Raw genomic sequence first — 17,676 nt, 5'->3', positions numbered from 1 at the left:
TGGACTCAGGACTTTGTGGACTGGTGCCAGCGGAACCACCTCCTGATCAACGCCGCTAAAACCAAGGAGCTGGTGGTGGATTTCCGCAGGCGCAGACCCACCACACGGACACCGGTGAACATCCAGGGAGTGGACATTGAGATAGTGGACTCTTATAAGTACCTGGGTGTTCACCTAAACAATAAACTGGACTGGACTCATAACACTGATGCGCTCTACAGGAAGGGTCAGAGCAGACTCTACCTGCTGAGAAGGCTGAGGTCTTTTGGAGTGCAGGGGACACTCCTGAAGACCTTCTATGACTCTGTGGTGGCATCAGCCATCTTCTATGCAGCAGTATGTTGGAGCAGCAGCTTGTCTACAGCTGAGAGGAAGAGGATAGACAAGCTCATCAGGAAAGCCAGCTCTGTCCTAGGATGTCCTCTCGACTCAGTGCAGGTGGTGGGAGACAGAAGGACTCTGACCAAAATAACATCACTGATGGACAAGGTCTCCCATCCCATGCATGAAACTGTTGCTGAGCTGGAGAGCTCCTTCAGTGACAGACTGCTGCATCCCAAATGCACAAAGGAGCGTTACCGCAGATCCTTCCTCCCAGCAGCTGTAAGACTGTATAACCATCACTGCTCCCAACAAAAACCACAATAGCCTACACAATGTAGGATAATATATAATATACTGTAAATAGTCCGGCACATCATGCACATTGTATATAGTGTTATTATTATTAGTAGTATTAAGGTTAATATTGTTTGTTGATTTTATATATATTCTTTTCTTAATAGTGTGAATTATTATATCTTTATTTATATTTATAATAACTGCGGCTGCTGTTACACCCAAATTTCCCCTCTGTGGGACAATAAAGGCTGTTTCTTCTTCTTCTTCTTCTTGTAGTTGTGAATTGTTCACAATAAAGAAGTTTCCAATAGATCGCCTAAGCTATGTTTCAATCTTGGGGCAAAGAATAATAAGAAAACATAAAATTATTGTTATGCAGTTTGTTTCAATTTAGTAAAAAAATGACCTGAACAGCCTAATCTGTCTGACCCCAGATTACCTTTATCTGTCACAGCTTCCAATGTTTTCAAGCAGCCTTTAAGTGTTCTGCTAAAATTCCAGATAAAATCATCCCCCTTTTCAATGAAAAGCCCACATTGTTAAATAAATATCCATACCACACTCTTATATGTCAGCAGATAACCCATAGCTATTTTCTTGCTGACAGGAACACGAGGCAGTCCTGGGAGCCAACAATTCATTTTATAGATTAGGTTCTTTGTGCGCTTGTGGATGGAATAATTGGTTGAAAAAAAAAATATCCTGAGAAATTGGTGGACAGATTTTCGTAATTCTTCTTTTAGTATGTAAATTGTTGGGAACAGACTTAAATGTGCAAAATGCTCAGACGCATTGTTTAACATTATCAGTCTCACTCTAATGGGTAGCAATTTCGACCCTCTCATATCTCTCTAAAACAAGACAGCATTGACATCTGAATTGTTCAGCCTTGCCATCATTAGCCATCAAGTTTTAACTCCACATAGATTTTGGTCTTCAGTCACTGATTTGCATGTCTTGGAGGCATGCTTTTTTTCCCCCTGTAATTTACTGGATATATGAGTTTTAAAAAAAAGCTCTTCATATTGTTAGTAACACCCATCTATATGACTTGAATCTATGTGGCAAAAGTCAGTCAAAAAGGTTGCTCCCTTTTCATCCTACAGCTATAAAGCTGAGCTGTTTGTTTTTTCTTTGAGGAAATAAAATGGAGACGGCAATGGAAAATTATCCATTTGTTGTATGATTTCAGTGAAGCCGTCTGTACCTCAGTGTTGGGTGGAGGGAGAGGATCTGATTGGCAGTCCTGTGTCTCTGCACTGCAAGTCTCCAAAAGGCTCCGCTCCCTTGGAATACACGTGGAGGAGAGAGGGAGCTGGCCCCATTCCTGCTGGAGCCACACAGAGTAAGTCTGACCTCTGCTGATGTCACCATGATACTGCACATCAAATAGAATGTGTGTGAGTACCAGTGTGTGTTTGAGCCTGTGTGTGTGTGTGTGTGTGTGTTGGAGGCTTGGGACTGAGGCACTGTATTATTTGATGCTGTGTGAGCAAATCTCTGAAAATCATTTTATTTTTGATTGTCCATTATTTGCTAAGTCTTTCAACTTTTTTTTTTTCCAGAAAAATTTACTTTATCATTGTTTATGCTGATTGCTTACATGACCGAACATAATAATAACTTACACCCTGTAGCTTATTTAAAGCAAGTCTAGTGTAGTGGTGGCATTTTATGTGCATTTCTCCCCATTTTTTTTCACTCTTTGTTTCACAAGAATCATTTCCTGAGTTCTTAACATTTTTGCTACAAATTACATTGATCAGTGTCCAACTCTGGCTGCATGCATGAAAATCTGCTCCAAAACTGCATGCTAATGAGCTTCAGGGTTTTTTTTTTGTTTTTCAGTTTTCATTTGAGCACCTTATAATGCATGTACAGTACACATTGCTCAAACTAATCAGTGTTTGTGGACACGTGCAAATTCTCTCAGACAGTGTGACCGGAGAGCTGAAAATCAGCAACCACTCACAGAGCCTTGCAGGATTCTACCTTTGTGAAGTGAACAATGCTGTTGGAGTAGAAAGCTGCAGGCTCAACCTGAATGCTAACAGACGTAAGAAAGCACGCTCACAGAGAATGCTCCTGTTCACATGCATGATTGATGATACACACATGAGATCACAAAAGACCTAGATGTTCAGGTTCATCCTCTTAAGTCTCTTCTCTTTGGAGTTGTGCTAAAAGCTCCTCTAACGATGACGTGTGAAGGACACGTTCAATGGCAAGAACGTGTAGTTTATTCACTAACTTTTCAGTGTTAAATCACAAATTCACACAAGTGTAAAGCTAGAATAATCCTGCTCCCTGTAGGTCCACAGATCCTGTTGGCTTCCTGTGATGCAAACGGAGAAAAAAAAGGCAAAGGCAGCGACAAAAAATAAGCGCGCTGACTAAATATAAGCAGAAGAACTACTCAATTTTAAGCAAAATACCTTAAATGAGGACAATCTATGTACAGTAGTGCATCTAAACAAGACAGAAATGAGAGGCAGAGCAGAGCAGGCTCACAGGGAATGAATCTGTTGACAGGGAGAGCACCAGTGGGAAGTACAGTCTGTGATACAGCCTGCCTATACAGATGAGATCATCATTTAGTTTAAGACTCAAAGAAACCATCTGCATCCTTTGGAGCCATAAAAAGAGTTTCTCTTTGGGCCTTATGATCTTTGGAGCAGGCCCCAATGCATCTTGTCAGGTCCATACCCCCTTGAATAAATGCTCAATTTTAAGCTTCAAGCAGTGAATCAGTCATAGTCATTCATTTTTATTTCAAGTGCAGACTACACAAGAGGTGTCAACCCTGAGGCTGGTGGCCCACAACCAAGGATTTGCAACATGATTAACAACATCTTATAGAATAAAAGCAGGTAGGAACAGTATGAGACTGGCATATTAATCATTTTCTTTACTGCCAGGAAATATATTGGAGGAAAAAATATGCTCATACTCGTACATCTTAGTCTCAGGAAACCTATATATAGTTTTCTTTGGATTACCCTTGTCTACTATTGGTAATGTTAACATATATTTTTATAAATACAACTGGGTCCTAAAGTTGAGACCAACCAAGTTTAAAGAAACTGTCCATTACAAAATGACACATTTAAGAATTTGATTTAAAAGAATAAAATGGACGGACCTCTGCAGGTGTGTGCAAAATCTGATGGGCATCGATGTCCCAGTATGATCTGACAATGTTTCAAAGTGCAATAAAGAAAAGTCCATGATATGTCTTTGAGGTGTGTTTGGGTCCGTTGTACTGCTGCAGTATGAACCCTTCTCCACAAATTGTGCCAACCAGAGGGTGAAGCATATCGCTCTGAAAGCTGGAGTGGTACTTCTCCTTGGTCAGGGTGAAAGTAAAATCACTTCCAGACTCTACACCCTGCTATCGTTCACTGTGACTTTGATACACTGCAGTATGATTCTTTTCCACCCTATTCGTCCCCTTTCACATACCCTTCTGATACCACTACAAATCTCAAGCATCCACTGTAAACTCTGGATATGTTTCATCCCAATCCAAGAGTCGCTTCTCCTCCTGAGAGGTGGACTGCTGCTTAATGTATTGATCTTTTGATGGTGTGGCTGCTTTCGGTGTGCAGCAACAACTGTTGCACATTTTGCAAAAGATTTTTGAGTACAATGCACTGTCACCTTAGAAACCTTCAGTCTGGCCATTATTTGACACAGAGAAAGCCCCTCTGTGTTTAAAGTAATAATGTGACTCAACTTTTTCTTCTTCTTTGCGATGCTACTACTACAGTTATGCATACAGTAAACAATGGAAATCTAAGGGACTGCCATGTTTATAATAGGTGAGCAATGGCTGTAAGTTAATTTACTTGAAAATGCCTCTTATGAGTAAATCAAGTATATCAGCCAAGTACTTTGCATGTGTAAGAGTGCGAATGAGAGTGTTTGAAAGCGTTTTCTAGAGGAAGCCTAAAGTGCTATGTAAATGCAAACCATTTACTCAAGAAAATGATTTTCAATAGGAAGCATTGCAGCCCAGAATGAGCAGTATGGAAGACAAACAAACAAAAACCATGAATAATATGAACCTTTAAATATAAGAATATAGCAGGAATGGATTCTTCAGTGTGTCATTTTCTTCCACAAAGCTTCAGAGTGAATAATTTCATGTTTTTCATACTTATTTTGCAGCTCCAAGCAGAGCTGCTGTAATAGTTGGCACCATTGTGGGTTCTCTGCTCCTCATCTTTATCTTCCTGGTCTTCATTGCGCTTCTTTACTGGAAGTTGAGCTACAGACATCGCTATGAGAAGGAGTTCTCCAATGACATCAGGTACCGCGCAGCTCCGGCAGATACAGGCCGACGACACACTTTGCTAAAACGTCGGCTTCTGTTAGCGGTGAATTTTCGTCGGCGTGGTGGGAACGTTTGGATAGTACATTGTGTGAACTTGCACGTTTTTTTTTTTAAAGATCAAAAACACGACACCAACAGCGGGACTTTAAAAGGCAGCGAGGCAATTAAACTCTAATATAAAACAACACACATCAAAGCCATTCAGATAAGAATAGAATATAAATCCCAGACATCAATTAAAACCAAACAAGAAGCGTGCAAAGAGAGCAAAAATACAGGGGGGAAAATATGTTTCATGAAACTCCATGAGATAACGTCTCCTCCACCGGGGCTCTTTTAAATGTTTCGTTCTCTGCATTTATCAATACTTTTATATGCAGATGGGAATGCACTTTGTAAAATCAAGTATTTATATGATTAGTTTTAGTCAGGTATAGTAACACAAATACAGCATACAGTATGTGCAGACTTTCTAACTGCTTACATAGAGAACAGCTTTGGATGCCTGGAACAGTTTCTTGCTTCAGTCTATGAGATACTCCTCCACACAGAAAAGAAAGAAAAATACTAAATTCAGAAATCATTCTTTTGTAATTTTACATTTGTTATTTAGTATCTTGGGGGACTACGTGTTCAGTTTTGCCGTGCAACCTTTTGTAATTATACAACACTTGGAACATAGCTGGATTTTTCAAGCAAAAGCTTTTTAAATAACATTGTTCATTTTCTGGTGGATTAATAGATGAAACACTGGCTTCTACAGCCACATGATAGCTTAGCATAAAGACTAGAAATAAATATTTAATGCCATTTATTGGCATTATACAAACATAAACAAGGCATTCCTTTTTTTGTGGAAGGCTATAAAAAGGTAGATATAGTTTGTTGTAGCAGTGAGCACTCGTGTATGTAATGTTTAAATCCCCACTAAGTAGATTCTAAAAACAACTGGTCTGTAAGCACGCAGACAGTTTAGTGGGCAAGAAGAAAATCAGGCGCAGTCCTAAAGATGTGTTTTGACAGCTTCTTCTTCTGTTGTTGTTGTGTTTGAGACAGGCGGCCCAGTTTGTCCCCAGCTCTGTGAAAGCTGGCTTGCAAGGGCTTTCTGGTAGATGTGAATTCTTTCTAAAACAAAAGGGTGTATTTTAACCCGAGGCTTTATCATTTCCTAAATCTAACCTACTAATTTTGTTTCCTAAAAACAAACTCAGTGTTTTAAATATCGCCACTGATAGAGGTGATATCTTGTAGGTAATATACACTCCCCAGAGATGCATTAATTTTTATTTTTTTGGATTGATGATGGCAGAGTCAGGTCATTAAAGTCTTCTTCACCACATCCCAAACCTTGTCAGTGGATTTAAGGTCTGGAATCTATGTTTGAGCCCAGTGAATCCTGGCATTCTTATCTTGGAATATGCCCATGCCATGCTGGGAAATCCTGATCATTCCCTATATTCAGATAGTCAGCTGACCTCATTTTCCAATGAATCCAATTAAGAGCTGTTATTTATTTGCTTCGTTAAATTTAGCTGGTAACTTCTTTTTTTTTTTTTGTGCCAAAAAAACCCAAACAAACCACAACTGGACTTAAAACTGTGTTTCATGGGCGACAGTCCTGTTTTTGACCCGTTTTTCCACAACCTGCTGGATCTGTTTACTTTTTTGCTCTCATCTTACCTGATAGCCTGCAGGCTTCTGGGTAAAAAGCCCCAAAGGCTAACTTCCCCCACTAGCTATTAGTGTCAGTCAATGGTGCCTCCAAATACAACATTTCACTGGGTCGATTTAATAAAACTTTGCTCTCGTCTGTAGCTCCCTGCAGCTTTCAAAAACAGAGGATGTTCAAAGTGCATGGTGTAAGGCATCATAATGTACGAGCAGGTAAACCATTTAAAAACACATTTAAGGAGAAACATGAATACATTAAAGTGAAGTTAAATGTAATCCACAAATAGTGACATTTACATGTAGAGAATGGAGTTTTTATAATTATCTTTGTTCTGTTTTGCATAATTGAACGAGATATGCTTGCGGAGATTTTTCACCAGTTTTGTCTGTTAAATTTAGTTGTTTTCTCAATATGTTGGAGGATATGCTTGTGTTCACATTTTGTATTACTGTAGGATCTTACAATATAATACACCTCGAGGCGACTGTTGTTGTTATTTGGCACTATAAAAAGAAAATTGAATTGATTACAGCATTTTGGTGGTATTCAAATCTGGACTTTGACTTGGCCATTCCACAACCCTCCATTTTCTCTTTCAAAGACCTTCCTCGGTGGATTTGTTAGTGTGTTTTGGATCGTTATCGTGAGGTCCAACTCCAGTTTTTGGACAGATGGCCTCACATCATCTTTAAGCAGTCTTTGATGATGCAGGGTTCATGGTTGAATCAATGACTGCAAGCTGTCTGGTCCCCGAGGCAGCAGAGCAACTCCGAATCATAACACCAACATGCTTCACAGTTAGGATAAAGCTCCTCTCCAGAAAAACCGCCTTTGGTCTGCATCAAACATGTCTACTGTTTTAAATACTTTGCAGATATTGTTTTTTAATCCCCTGAAAGTCTCACGGGCTTCAACAATGTCTTTACCTAAGGCCTTAGAGAGCTCTTTAGATCTTGGCACGATGACACTATATAGCACAAGAGCAAAGAGCCCTTGATGTCAGAAGTTTAAAGAAACCACGTAACTCCCTTCTAAAGCGTTTGCTTTTCAAATACATCAAACACAGATAGGATCTATGCATTTTTTCACATGATTACCTGTGTAATTTCTGCTCAGTTTGCTTGTAGTGCTTTGGCAGCAGTGTTGAGAGAAGGTTGTGATGTATCATCACTTCTGATAGACCACACAAGGGACAGTTTTCAGCAGTGCACCGTGTTGGAAATGAAGACGAACAAGTTATAAAAGTTTAAACCTAAATCTTGTTTGTTGCTGCTGCATCTGAATTCTTCCATTAGTTTAAAATCATTCATTTGATGTAGAGTCTGTTTTGTTTTGTTGTTGTTTTTTTTTTTAACCAGACCTCTGCTTTATCATTTTGTAATATGTAATATGTTCACAATTTAAAAATCCCAGAATCCACATGTGAGAAAATCCAATTTGCTCATTTCTAGGTTATCATATGTAGTGGAGGTCTCTCTCCTGGAACAGTGCAGACTGTGTAACTAGTTGAGACGGGCATGTGAGACACCAAGAGCAGTGCTGCTTTTGGGGCAATGTTCTGCAGATGACCTCATGTTCTGACATCTCTGAAAGGATTTCGGCTTTTTTGCAAATAAACATTGTATCACAAAAAAAAAAAAAAAAAAGTTGGAGTTGTGGTTCGTGCGCAGTCAAAAACAGCCCACAAGCTTTCAAAGTAGACATTGAAACGAGAGCAGTGTCAGTGTGGGAGGACAGTGTTGAGCACGGGAGACAGAGAAGCACTTCAAGCTACAATGCTGATACAATTTTCTCCATATCTGTGACATACAGAGGTTCAACACTTTTCACATGGACAAGTCATCATAGAGAAATGCTAATAGATGGGAAATGGCAAGGGTGTAATAAACTGAGTGATGACAACAATAGTTCATGTCAAATCCACTGGGTACTAGACTTTTCTGGATAAAAAGTAAAGAAAGCAGCTTGAAAAGTTCAGATTAGTCACAGGGAGTATCATATCAATTCAAATAGTGACTCAGCTTTCTATCATGGCCAAAACATTGGATATGTAGCATTTCACAGGGAGTCAAAGTGGTGCTGGACAGGTAATTGTGACTAAAGTGATGCTATAACTAAGGATGAAATTGGTAGATTGAGCAGGATGATTTGAACTTAAAAGCAAAAGTTGCTTATTTACACATCCAGCAACACTATCATGTGTTTGGAGTCAGTCTACTTGATAAATATATCCATCCATCTGCATGGGCCTGAAGCCTATCCAAGCTGACACATTTGATCCAGGCTTATATGATTGGTAATGATAAATGGACTGGTTCTTATGTCACTTTCTATTCTACATGAGCTCAAGCACTTTCTACATCTACGCAACTCAGAGGTTCAGTATCTTGCCCAAGGATACTTTGGCATGCAGACTGGAGCAGCCAGGGATCCAGCCACCAACCTTCTGATTGGTTGAGGGCATCCTCTACCACCTGAGACACAGCCACTGCTGTGTGTTTGTGATCAAATGATCCAGGCTTCAGTGTGTAAAGTAGTGTGAAAACTATTGAGTACAATAGCTATAAAGAAGTCATTTTAAAAAGAACAAACTACATATTTTTTTGTTAAACACCAAAAAAAAAAAAAATGTTTTCAGATCAGCCTTTATGAAAAATATAAGAGAAATGGCTTCAGTAGCAGAACAGGTCTGGGAATCCATCCATCCATCTTCTTCCGCTTATTTTCAGGGATGCAGGAATACCTTGGAAATTAGATACTAACTGGAGTTTAATTAACCTTAAAGTACTTGATTAGTACACATTCTAATTCAGGGCAGGTCTGTCTTATAGCCTGCTAGCAGAAACACACCCAAGAACCATTGCCCCAAAGACCAGGATTACCTTTTTCCCCTTCCAGTTGAACAAAAGCAAATTTATTCCCTTTACCAGCAAAAAATATGAGTACTTGGCCAGCACAGGAGAAGAAAATGCCAAAGTCGATCGGTGTGAGGGTGTTTTCTTTGACAGAGGAGCAGATTCCAGCTGGTATTGCAAAGTTACATAAATGCAGAATGCAAAGTAGCTAAGCTTGAAAGTTGGCAGTGTTTACGGGGAGAGAGATTCTATGCTTCTGTATGCTGCTTGTCAGCGTATGCTGGTTGAAGCCACCACCGGAGTGAATATTATGCCTTAGTAGAAGAGAAAGTTAAAGTAAGGTCTACTGAGAAAGGAGGCACCCCTGGGAAGAGCCTCCAAGTAGGCAAAAACAACAAAGATCTCAGCTTTTACCTACAGGGTAGCATTATTTTGCTCAGTAAACAGTGTATGTCCACTGTGGGGTGGGGGGTGGGGGGTGGGGATTCAAGTATATAGAAGGCAACCAAAACAATATAACTATTTTTCATAAATACCACGTGTGATGAAAGTAAGCGGAATTAAAACGTCGCCCCCTTTTTTTGCTGATTTTATTCTTTTTTTTTCATTTTTGAAGAATGCAAATAAATAACTGTTCACAATAAGCATAAACCAAACCACTGACAATAATGTAGGTTACACTACAGTACACTTTACCTACTAAGCTTATTAGTTAAACAAATGATGAAGCGATTAGTTTTTGCAGCATTGCCTATTGTATATTTCAACCCTGGTATTTCAAACTGAAATAACAGACTCTGAGCTCACCAGTGTTTCCAAATAGAAATAAATCAATTGAGCATCCCGGCACAAAAGACATTCAATAATAATGCCAACTGCCCTCTTGTTCAGAGCAGTGCATTTGCTAAATCCCATGGCAATATAATTGTTCTGTTTTGACAAGAGAGGAAGATGAGAGGTTTCCCATGCAGTGTGGTGTTGGTGTAGCTGCTGCTACACTGAAGCTGGTTAATCTGGGGCTGGATGTGCTTATTTTTGTAAAACTACTGTAATAATAAACATACTGAAATATGCCAATTCTGATATGTTTACAAGCCTTAAAGGTTAAATATAGCTGGAGGACATCTTAACTCAGACAAGTCAGCCTATACTGTAGTTTCTTGTTGGTCTTTCGTGGTTTTGGAGTTATGTAATCCAAATCTACACTATACTGTCTACACTTGACATCTTAGCCATCTGCTTTCACAGACGAATAACTTGTGTTGATTTGTTTTGCCCCAACTCAAAAGCTTGGATTTAATGATACTACTAGAGTGTTGGTTTGGACTCCACCATTCTTCACAGGTAGTCCAAACCAACACTCTAGTAGCATCATTAAATCCAAGCTTTTGAGTTGGATTTAATGATGCTACTAGTGTTGGTTTGGACTACACCATTCTTCACAGGTAGTCCATTCTGAAATCAATAATGTCTGAAAGTCTATTTGATGCAGCGGCATTCTCATTTGAATGGTTGAATGGGAGCATGTTTGCCAAAATAACCGGCCAATCCTGAAAGGAATGCTAGACTCATTTCATACTATGAAAGCTCAGCAGGTAAAGTGGACCCATAATGCTTTTTGCTTATTTTAACTCATCAATATACTGTTACAGTTGTGGATGCCTATATTAAATATGGCCAAGGTTTTAAATAATGAGGTGAGGATATGTAAAAAGTAATCATGTGACCCCAGGCAGTTTTTATACCCAAGAGGTGGTGTTTTCAACATGGCTGTGTTAGCACAGCAGACCCAGCCACCAGCTGGGAATGTTTTCCCACCGCTCCGCATAGAGTTTCTGAGCAAGTTTTACAGGTTAACCAAAGAACATTTTTTTTTTTTTTTTTGGCTGTGAAAATAAGCTCAGTTTGCTTGCCAGATTTTGCATTCATGCCAATTAGAGGGCTCTTGGTAACAGAACCACGTATGAAGCGGGCTCTTTGGCAAGGGGCTGTTTCATCTAAGGAGTTAGAGCCACCAGGTGTTCTAATAGTTCATGACTGACCACAGCCTTAGTGGAGACAACAGGCATACTGTATGTAGCTGACCTGCTCTACTGTAAGTGGCTTTTATATGTGGAAACTGGTTATAAGCGAGTGGCAGGAGAATAACATTCTGTAAAACCTCTGCTGTAGACAGCATTACAGTTCATTTCCCCACACATACACTTTTAACAGGGACATACAGTATATAGCTCTTTTTATGCAGTTTGTGTTTGGAACCTAAATTTACCATTTTGTCCTACAACAAGCAGGTCATCAGTATAATATTTGCTGAAAAGAGATGCCCAGCTGTAATCTTGATGCTCCATATTCCGGATCAGATTTGAGAATACCCCCCCCCCCCCCCTGAAAAAAAAGGATGAAAAGTTGTTTTTTGTAGTGTTATAGTTTGAGTTAGAAACTTCCAAACTTGCTAGCAAAGGAGCACATCCCCTCAGGCACAAGCTGTGCTGCTGGTTGAAAGGGAGGGTGGCGTTCCAAGCACTCTTTCAGACACTAGATGGGTTAAGGGGCTGCATTATGGCACTAATGTTTTTAAAAAATTTTAACTGTTATTTTCAACTGTGACTAATGCAAAGCTACTCTATGTTCACTTTAAACTCAGATTCTGCATTTCCTTTCTGTAGAAATGCTCCTCTAACTTGTATTTTTCTTCCCCCTTTTTCCACCGTTATGTCAAAAAGGGAGGATGTTCCACCTCCTGACAGCCGCCCCGTCAGCCGTCACACAAGCCAGAGTGCCAGTCAGCTCCCACAGGTCACTTCCTGCCAGGCTGATGGCACCGAGGTGATCTCTTTGATTGAGGGACACACACTCCTTCCAGCAACAGCCATAGATACACGGCGGTCAGTACACACCAGCGCAGTATAAGAGCACGTACGGATATGTAGTGTGACACTCAAAGGCAGCTGAATTAAAGAGAAGCTTCAGGACACTTTGAAAACTTCAAACTGAAAATATGCAGTAGTGGCAGTCCTGCCTAGACTTTAATTAACTAAATTCAAAGCAATGCATTGTGGGGTTTTTTTATGATAACATTGTTCAGTGTGATTGCTTTAAGATAATCTTAGTGAAAGGAAGTTCTATTATTTGATTGAATATATTAGATTTTATCATTGTTCATTCAACATTTAGGTGACTGTCTATAAAGCAGATTATCAAAATATGTAGATATAAGAGACAATATTTATGCTAGAAATTCACAAATTCACTTTATTCTGGAATTTGTAGATGAGTGTTTGTGTTTTGTGTTGTTTGCAATAAAAAAAATGTAAAGAATCCGGTCTCAAATTTAAACCAAAAAAGACATATTTATTCATGATAAACCTCATTTGGAAACACTCAACCATCCAAAAAAATGTACACAAGTAAGTACTTATTTTTTCGAGGATGAACTGACAGGAGTTGAAATAGCAATAGCCACATGTAATGAGTTTTTGTCCAGTACAAAAAAAAAAAAAAAAAGTGACTAGATCCTTACCCCCACCCTACCCCCCACACCCCCCACATGGGTTATTCCAGACAAAATGGAGACCTCCTGTGTGGTCCTCCTTACACAGTGGTAGGACTTTGTGTTTTCCAGGGCATTTGGCCTTTGGAACAATTCACATCTTAGACATATGATATGTTTAGAACCTAAACATATCAGCATCTTCTGCTCCGTAAGCCTTCATGAACCAGCCGGAGCTGATCAGCTGCTCAGTGTTTGCACTTTACTTCCAAAGGTTTTTGTCAAGTTGGTTCAAACTGTTTAGATGATTGATTTGTTCTCTGACCTATTCGCAGAAAGAAAAAGTCTTCATTTGAAATGTCTACGTACATTCACATTTTTAGGAAAGCTTGTCTTATGGTTTTTTTTTTTGTTTTTTTTTTAAATCTGTTTGTTCTGAATCAGTACAATACCAAATGTGATCATAAGGTTTCATAAGGAATCAGCCCTTTAAAAAGAAAAAGAGATTATCTTCTTTTGTGCTTCTAGACCTCATCTACTGCTGCTGCTATTTTTAAATCACCCCGTGCAGGTCCTGTTCTGTCCCCCTTCTACTCCAGGCACGCTGCACATTAGGTCTCCTACATTGTGTCAACATGGCAGCCATTCAGCTTAAGAGAGCACAGCCCCATGATGTCAGGAAAGCATGTGTCTGGATGGATTTCTGAACTGCTGCGATGCCCGTGGCCTTGAAAACCACCAACTCTTCACTGTGATGTGATGACCTTTGACATGGAAGTTGGGATAGTTGGACGCAAAATTGGATGTCTGCTTTCCGCACAAGTTCGAGAGCCACGGTGAAACTGCAGAAGACGAAGTTGCGAGGATGAAACTAAAAATACCAGCAGCACTGGGAGCGATCCAGATGTGCACAAGTGCACCACCCTGGAGGAAAGGTCAGCCATATATGCACTGTCTTTGAGTGTTAGGGGCACCTTTTGAATGCTTGTATACCAGCATGGTAATTTGTGGAAAATGAGAAGACTGAAAGTAAGGTCATATACCAGACTAAGTCAGTAGACTGTAAAAACTGAACTCCCCTTTCAAAGAAAGCTGAGTTGACAAGGTCGATAAAAAATATTACTATGTGTAGAACTAGAAAGCTGCCTGGAACATTTATACTGTCAACAGAGAAACTAATGTCAGCACACCATGGTGTAAATAACTATGAATCTGTTAAGTGTGTATGGCACCAATAAAATATCAGGAAATAAATGGAAACACTAAGCACCGCAGCCCTAGAAAATCACAAAGTGATTAAGTACTTCTTCTCTGGATTCATGTCTATAGCACACACAGTTTTTCTTCAGATTAAATATCTTCCAACACTGTTTAAATTTATCAGTCTGCACAGCACAAAAATAATTTTCACACATGAAAATTAAAATTAAGGGGAATGCAATCCCATCACCTGATCATCTGTTTAAAAAAACAAAACAAAAAAAGTAAGGCAAGGTAGAAAAATCATAAATCAATTAAACCCTACGCACACATTGAAATACAGCTGAATTTGGCTTTAAATAATTAAAAAGAGAGTTGGTCCAGTTAAAACAGAAGCATGAATCACATGAAAAACACTGAGATCACGTGACTTCGCTGCCCAGTTGAAAGTTTTGACGTTTCCCTTTTCACATCCAGCTGACTGAAGACTGATTTGAAGACCATGTGTGATGTCGTTGGCTATAAAAAAAAAAAAAAAAAAATCCAGTGAGTTCATCCAGTTGCCACTCAGGAGTTAAATGCCTTGCCATCTTGTTTTCAGGGGGCTCAAGTATTTTTGAGCATGGCAATGTTCTTTACTGGCTGAAGCTGAGGTTCAGTAAGCAACACCCATTCTTCAAAGGCACCATACTGTACATTGGTCTGTGTGTGTGTGTGTGTGTGTGTGTGTGTGTGTTTATGTGGGCCACATATGAGCACATGCATACATGGAGAAGTAAATCAGTCAACAAAGTCGATTCCCTCCACTGGTGTCAACCCACAAGGCATCACCATGACAACTAAGGCAAAATCTCTCAACATAAAAAACACAGCATCTTTTTTTTTTTCTCGTTTTAGTTTTTCAGATCTTATTCTTTGCTTAAAATCAACTCCCCACAATAATCATTAGTAATCATAATAATCTCTATTCAATAAATTATCTATATGTACAATTTCACCTCGCATAGACCTGCAAAAAAAAAGAGGAGCCTTTTCTTTTTTTTCCTCAAAGTAAAGCTATCAGCAGTCAGTTTTTGTCGTGTCCTCAGTTCAGTAAAGTCTCTGCAGAGCACACGGAGGCTGACAGACAGCAAGCCTTTTTTTTTTTCCTTCTTTTTTTTTCCCTGCCTGTACAGAAATTAAACAGGACATCCAGCAAAAGACAAAAGCTGATGCATAAGTGAAGATAAAGAGAGTAGAAACGCTCGCTGAAAAATGAGCATCCAGCAAAAAAACAAAATAAACAAAAAAGTTTTTTTTTTTTTTTTCCTTGTGTTGTTTTCCTGGAGAGACTGAGTAATTTTCTCTGAGAACAGTAGACAAGAAGATGGTTCCTGAGCCAGACCAGCAACATCCAAGCCTTACTGCACTCCTTCTTCATCCACATAAGTTGAAGGAAACCATCCAATCTGAAACATGAAACGGTAATTATCAGACGCGCACAGTCTTTTACATCAACCAGTATAAACAAAAGATGTTAATTGAGTTCATTCATATGCTTTTTTTTTATAAACATGCTGTGAATCCACTGGATGTACGGCATGAATACATTAGCACGTGGAGACTCGGACCTCTTTTCTCTATATTAATTTGCCAGAAGATGTGCGCTATTTTCCGATAACCGCACAGCTCAGTAGCAGCCTTGCCTCTGTTCTGAAAAAAACACTTGAAGGCTACTTCAAATACTACTTCAGCTGTTGCTAGGCTACGACTTCTCCTACTTGTTAGAATTGTAAAGCATGTACTGAACTAACAGAGATACCAGATACACAAAGATTGCATTTACAGCAACACGTAGACATCTATTTATACCTGTTGGGGTCTGTGTGTGGAGCTGTTATGTGCAAAGAAAATCTGACCCTGAGTCTGAATTTTCTCCGATTGGATCTCTGCTAAAATATTGAAATTAGATAGCTGAAACTGAAGGATGTCTTAAATTTTAGGCCAAAGGGAAGCGATACTATATTATGGGCTTTTCTTCCAGCTGAGGAAGTGCTGGTTTGATTTTGTTTCTTAAACAATTAGCAGCATAAACACTGAAGCTGCATAATGAACAAGTTGGGATAACGCATACTAATAAATGATCAAAGTGCAGAATCCATAATGGTGGAAAAACTAACAACACACTGATAGCTTACTTAGCATAGGCTCTGGGAGAGCGCCTTAATTGCTGGACAGAAATGGAGAATTCCACTCCGGTGCTTTGTTACACTTAAGCGAAGCTACAGGGAGCTACAGTAGGTCTGCACACAACTGATGAGTCAACGTCTGTGTCCAGTAAAAGGAAGGAAGATGAATACCAGCTTGTGGCTCTCTTCATCTGTTGCGCTTTAAAGGTTTATTATTCACCTCGATCAAGCCTTAAAACAGCAACTTTGGCTGCCTCAATAATAATAATTATAATATTAGCCACTATATTCTGCAAATCAGCCAAGCCCAGTGGGAATTTGGTTTTTCTGTATTCATATACTTGTTCTTTTTGATGTGGAAATAAATGCCATCTAATTATGTCTGTCTGACATCCTTCTAATGCGCAGCAGTAATCATCACGCTTCGGCTCACCCCACACCAACTTGGTGACCTTGTCACTAGATTTAGCAACTAGCTAAAGCAAAAGAAAATAAATAAATAAATAAAATAAATCTATGAAAGTAATGCGTCATGAACCAAGGTCTTCTGCCACATGCACGCACAGAACAGCTGCACCATGTTTTCAATACAAATCTTTTTATTTGTATTGTGTTTTTGTCAGATAATGTTGTTGACCTGGTTAAAATAGTATTTGGGATCACACAGAGATTTACATTTATTTGCATTGGGAAGCTTTTTTTTTTTTTTGCAGAGGTGTAGATGGGCTGTTTTTAACAGACACATTTCAGCTTTCATCAGCTGAATACGGTTTAGCTATTTTTACCACTTCTGTTCCATCAAGGTCATACATTACATACAGAAACAAAGTGAGATGGTTTATGAGAAAAGGTAAAAGCTTATTTCTATCAACGTGCTCGAGGGAATAAAAGTAAAAAAGCCAAACCTAGACTCTAAGGCACTTTTACACCAGGCTCTACAGCAGCATGTGGTCAAGTTTAGCTGTACAAGTTGTGCAGATCCACTAGTTTGGCTCCACCGCAGAACATCAACTCTAAATTTACAGCCTAATAGGGAACACTCCTAAAATAAAATGCTGACATCACATTCGCTTTTACAGCCAGCCTATTAAACTGGCACATTTCCCAGCAGCCAGGTTTTTTTTTTTTACATTTGTCTTTCAACCACTTGTTTTTTTTTTTCTTTTCTTTTTCAAACTGTCTCCAGTTTCACTGGTTAAAACGTGAAATCTCACATCAGTGAACTTTTGGACACAAGCTTACCTGAATTTATCTTATGCAGGATCTCTAATTTTATGATGTTAATGGGATAAATTTGTGATCAAACTCAAAATATTACAGCATGAAAGCATTTG

At 39.1% G+C, this 17,676-nt stretch overlaps 1 protein-coding gene and 1 pseudogene across 1 annotated transcript in view; one reads left to right on the top strand and one right to left on the bottom strand.

Annotated features, from left to right (window-relative positions):
• LOC115789750 (coxsackievirus and adenovirus receptor homolog) overlaps positions 1-12,419 on the top strand; it is a 78,443-nt pseudogene extending 66,024 nt beyond the window's left edge.
• A 967-nt stretch (positions 12,420-13,386) lies between these two features.
• vav2 (vav 2 guanine nucleotide exchange factor) overlaps positions 13,387-17,676 on the bottom strand; it is a 188,650-nt gene continuing 184,360 nt past the window's right edge. Inside the window, exon 30 of the mRNA XM_030742155.1 lies at positions 13,387-15,622. Within this exon, the coding sequence (XP_030598015.1) occupies positions 15,575-15,622 (48 nt within the window). The 3' untranslated portion in view covers positions 13,387-15,574. The remainder of the gene's footprint in view (positions 15,623-17,676) is intronic.

Source organism: Archocentrus centrarchus, chromosome 12 (genome assembly GCF_007364275.1).
Source record: "Archocentrus centrarchus isolate MPI-CPG fArcCen1 chromosome 12, fArcCen1, whole genome shotgun sequence".
Lineage (NCBI taxonomy): Eukaryota > Metazoa > Chordata > Actinopteri > Cichliformes > Cichlidae > Archocentrus > Archocentrus centrarchus.
This window is presented reverse-complemented; position numbering and strand designations above follow the sequence as displayed.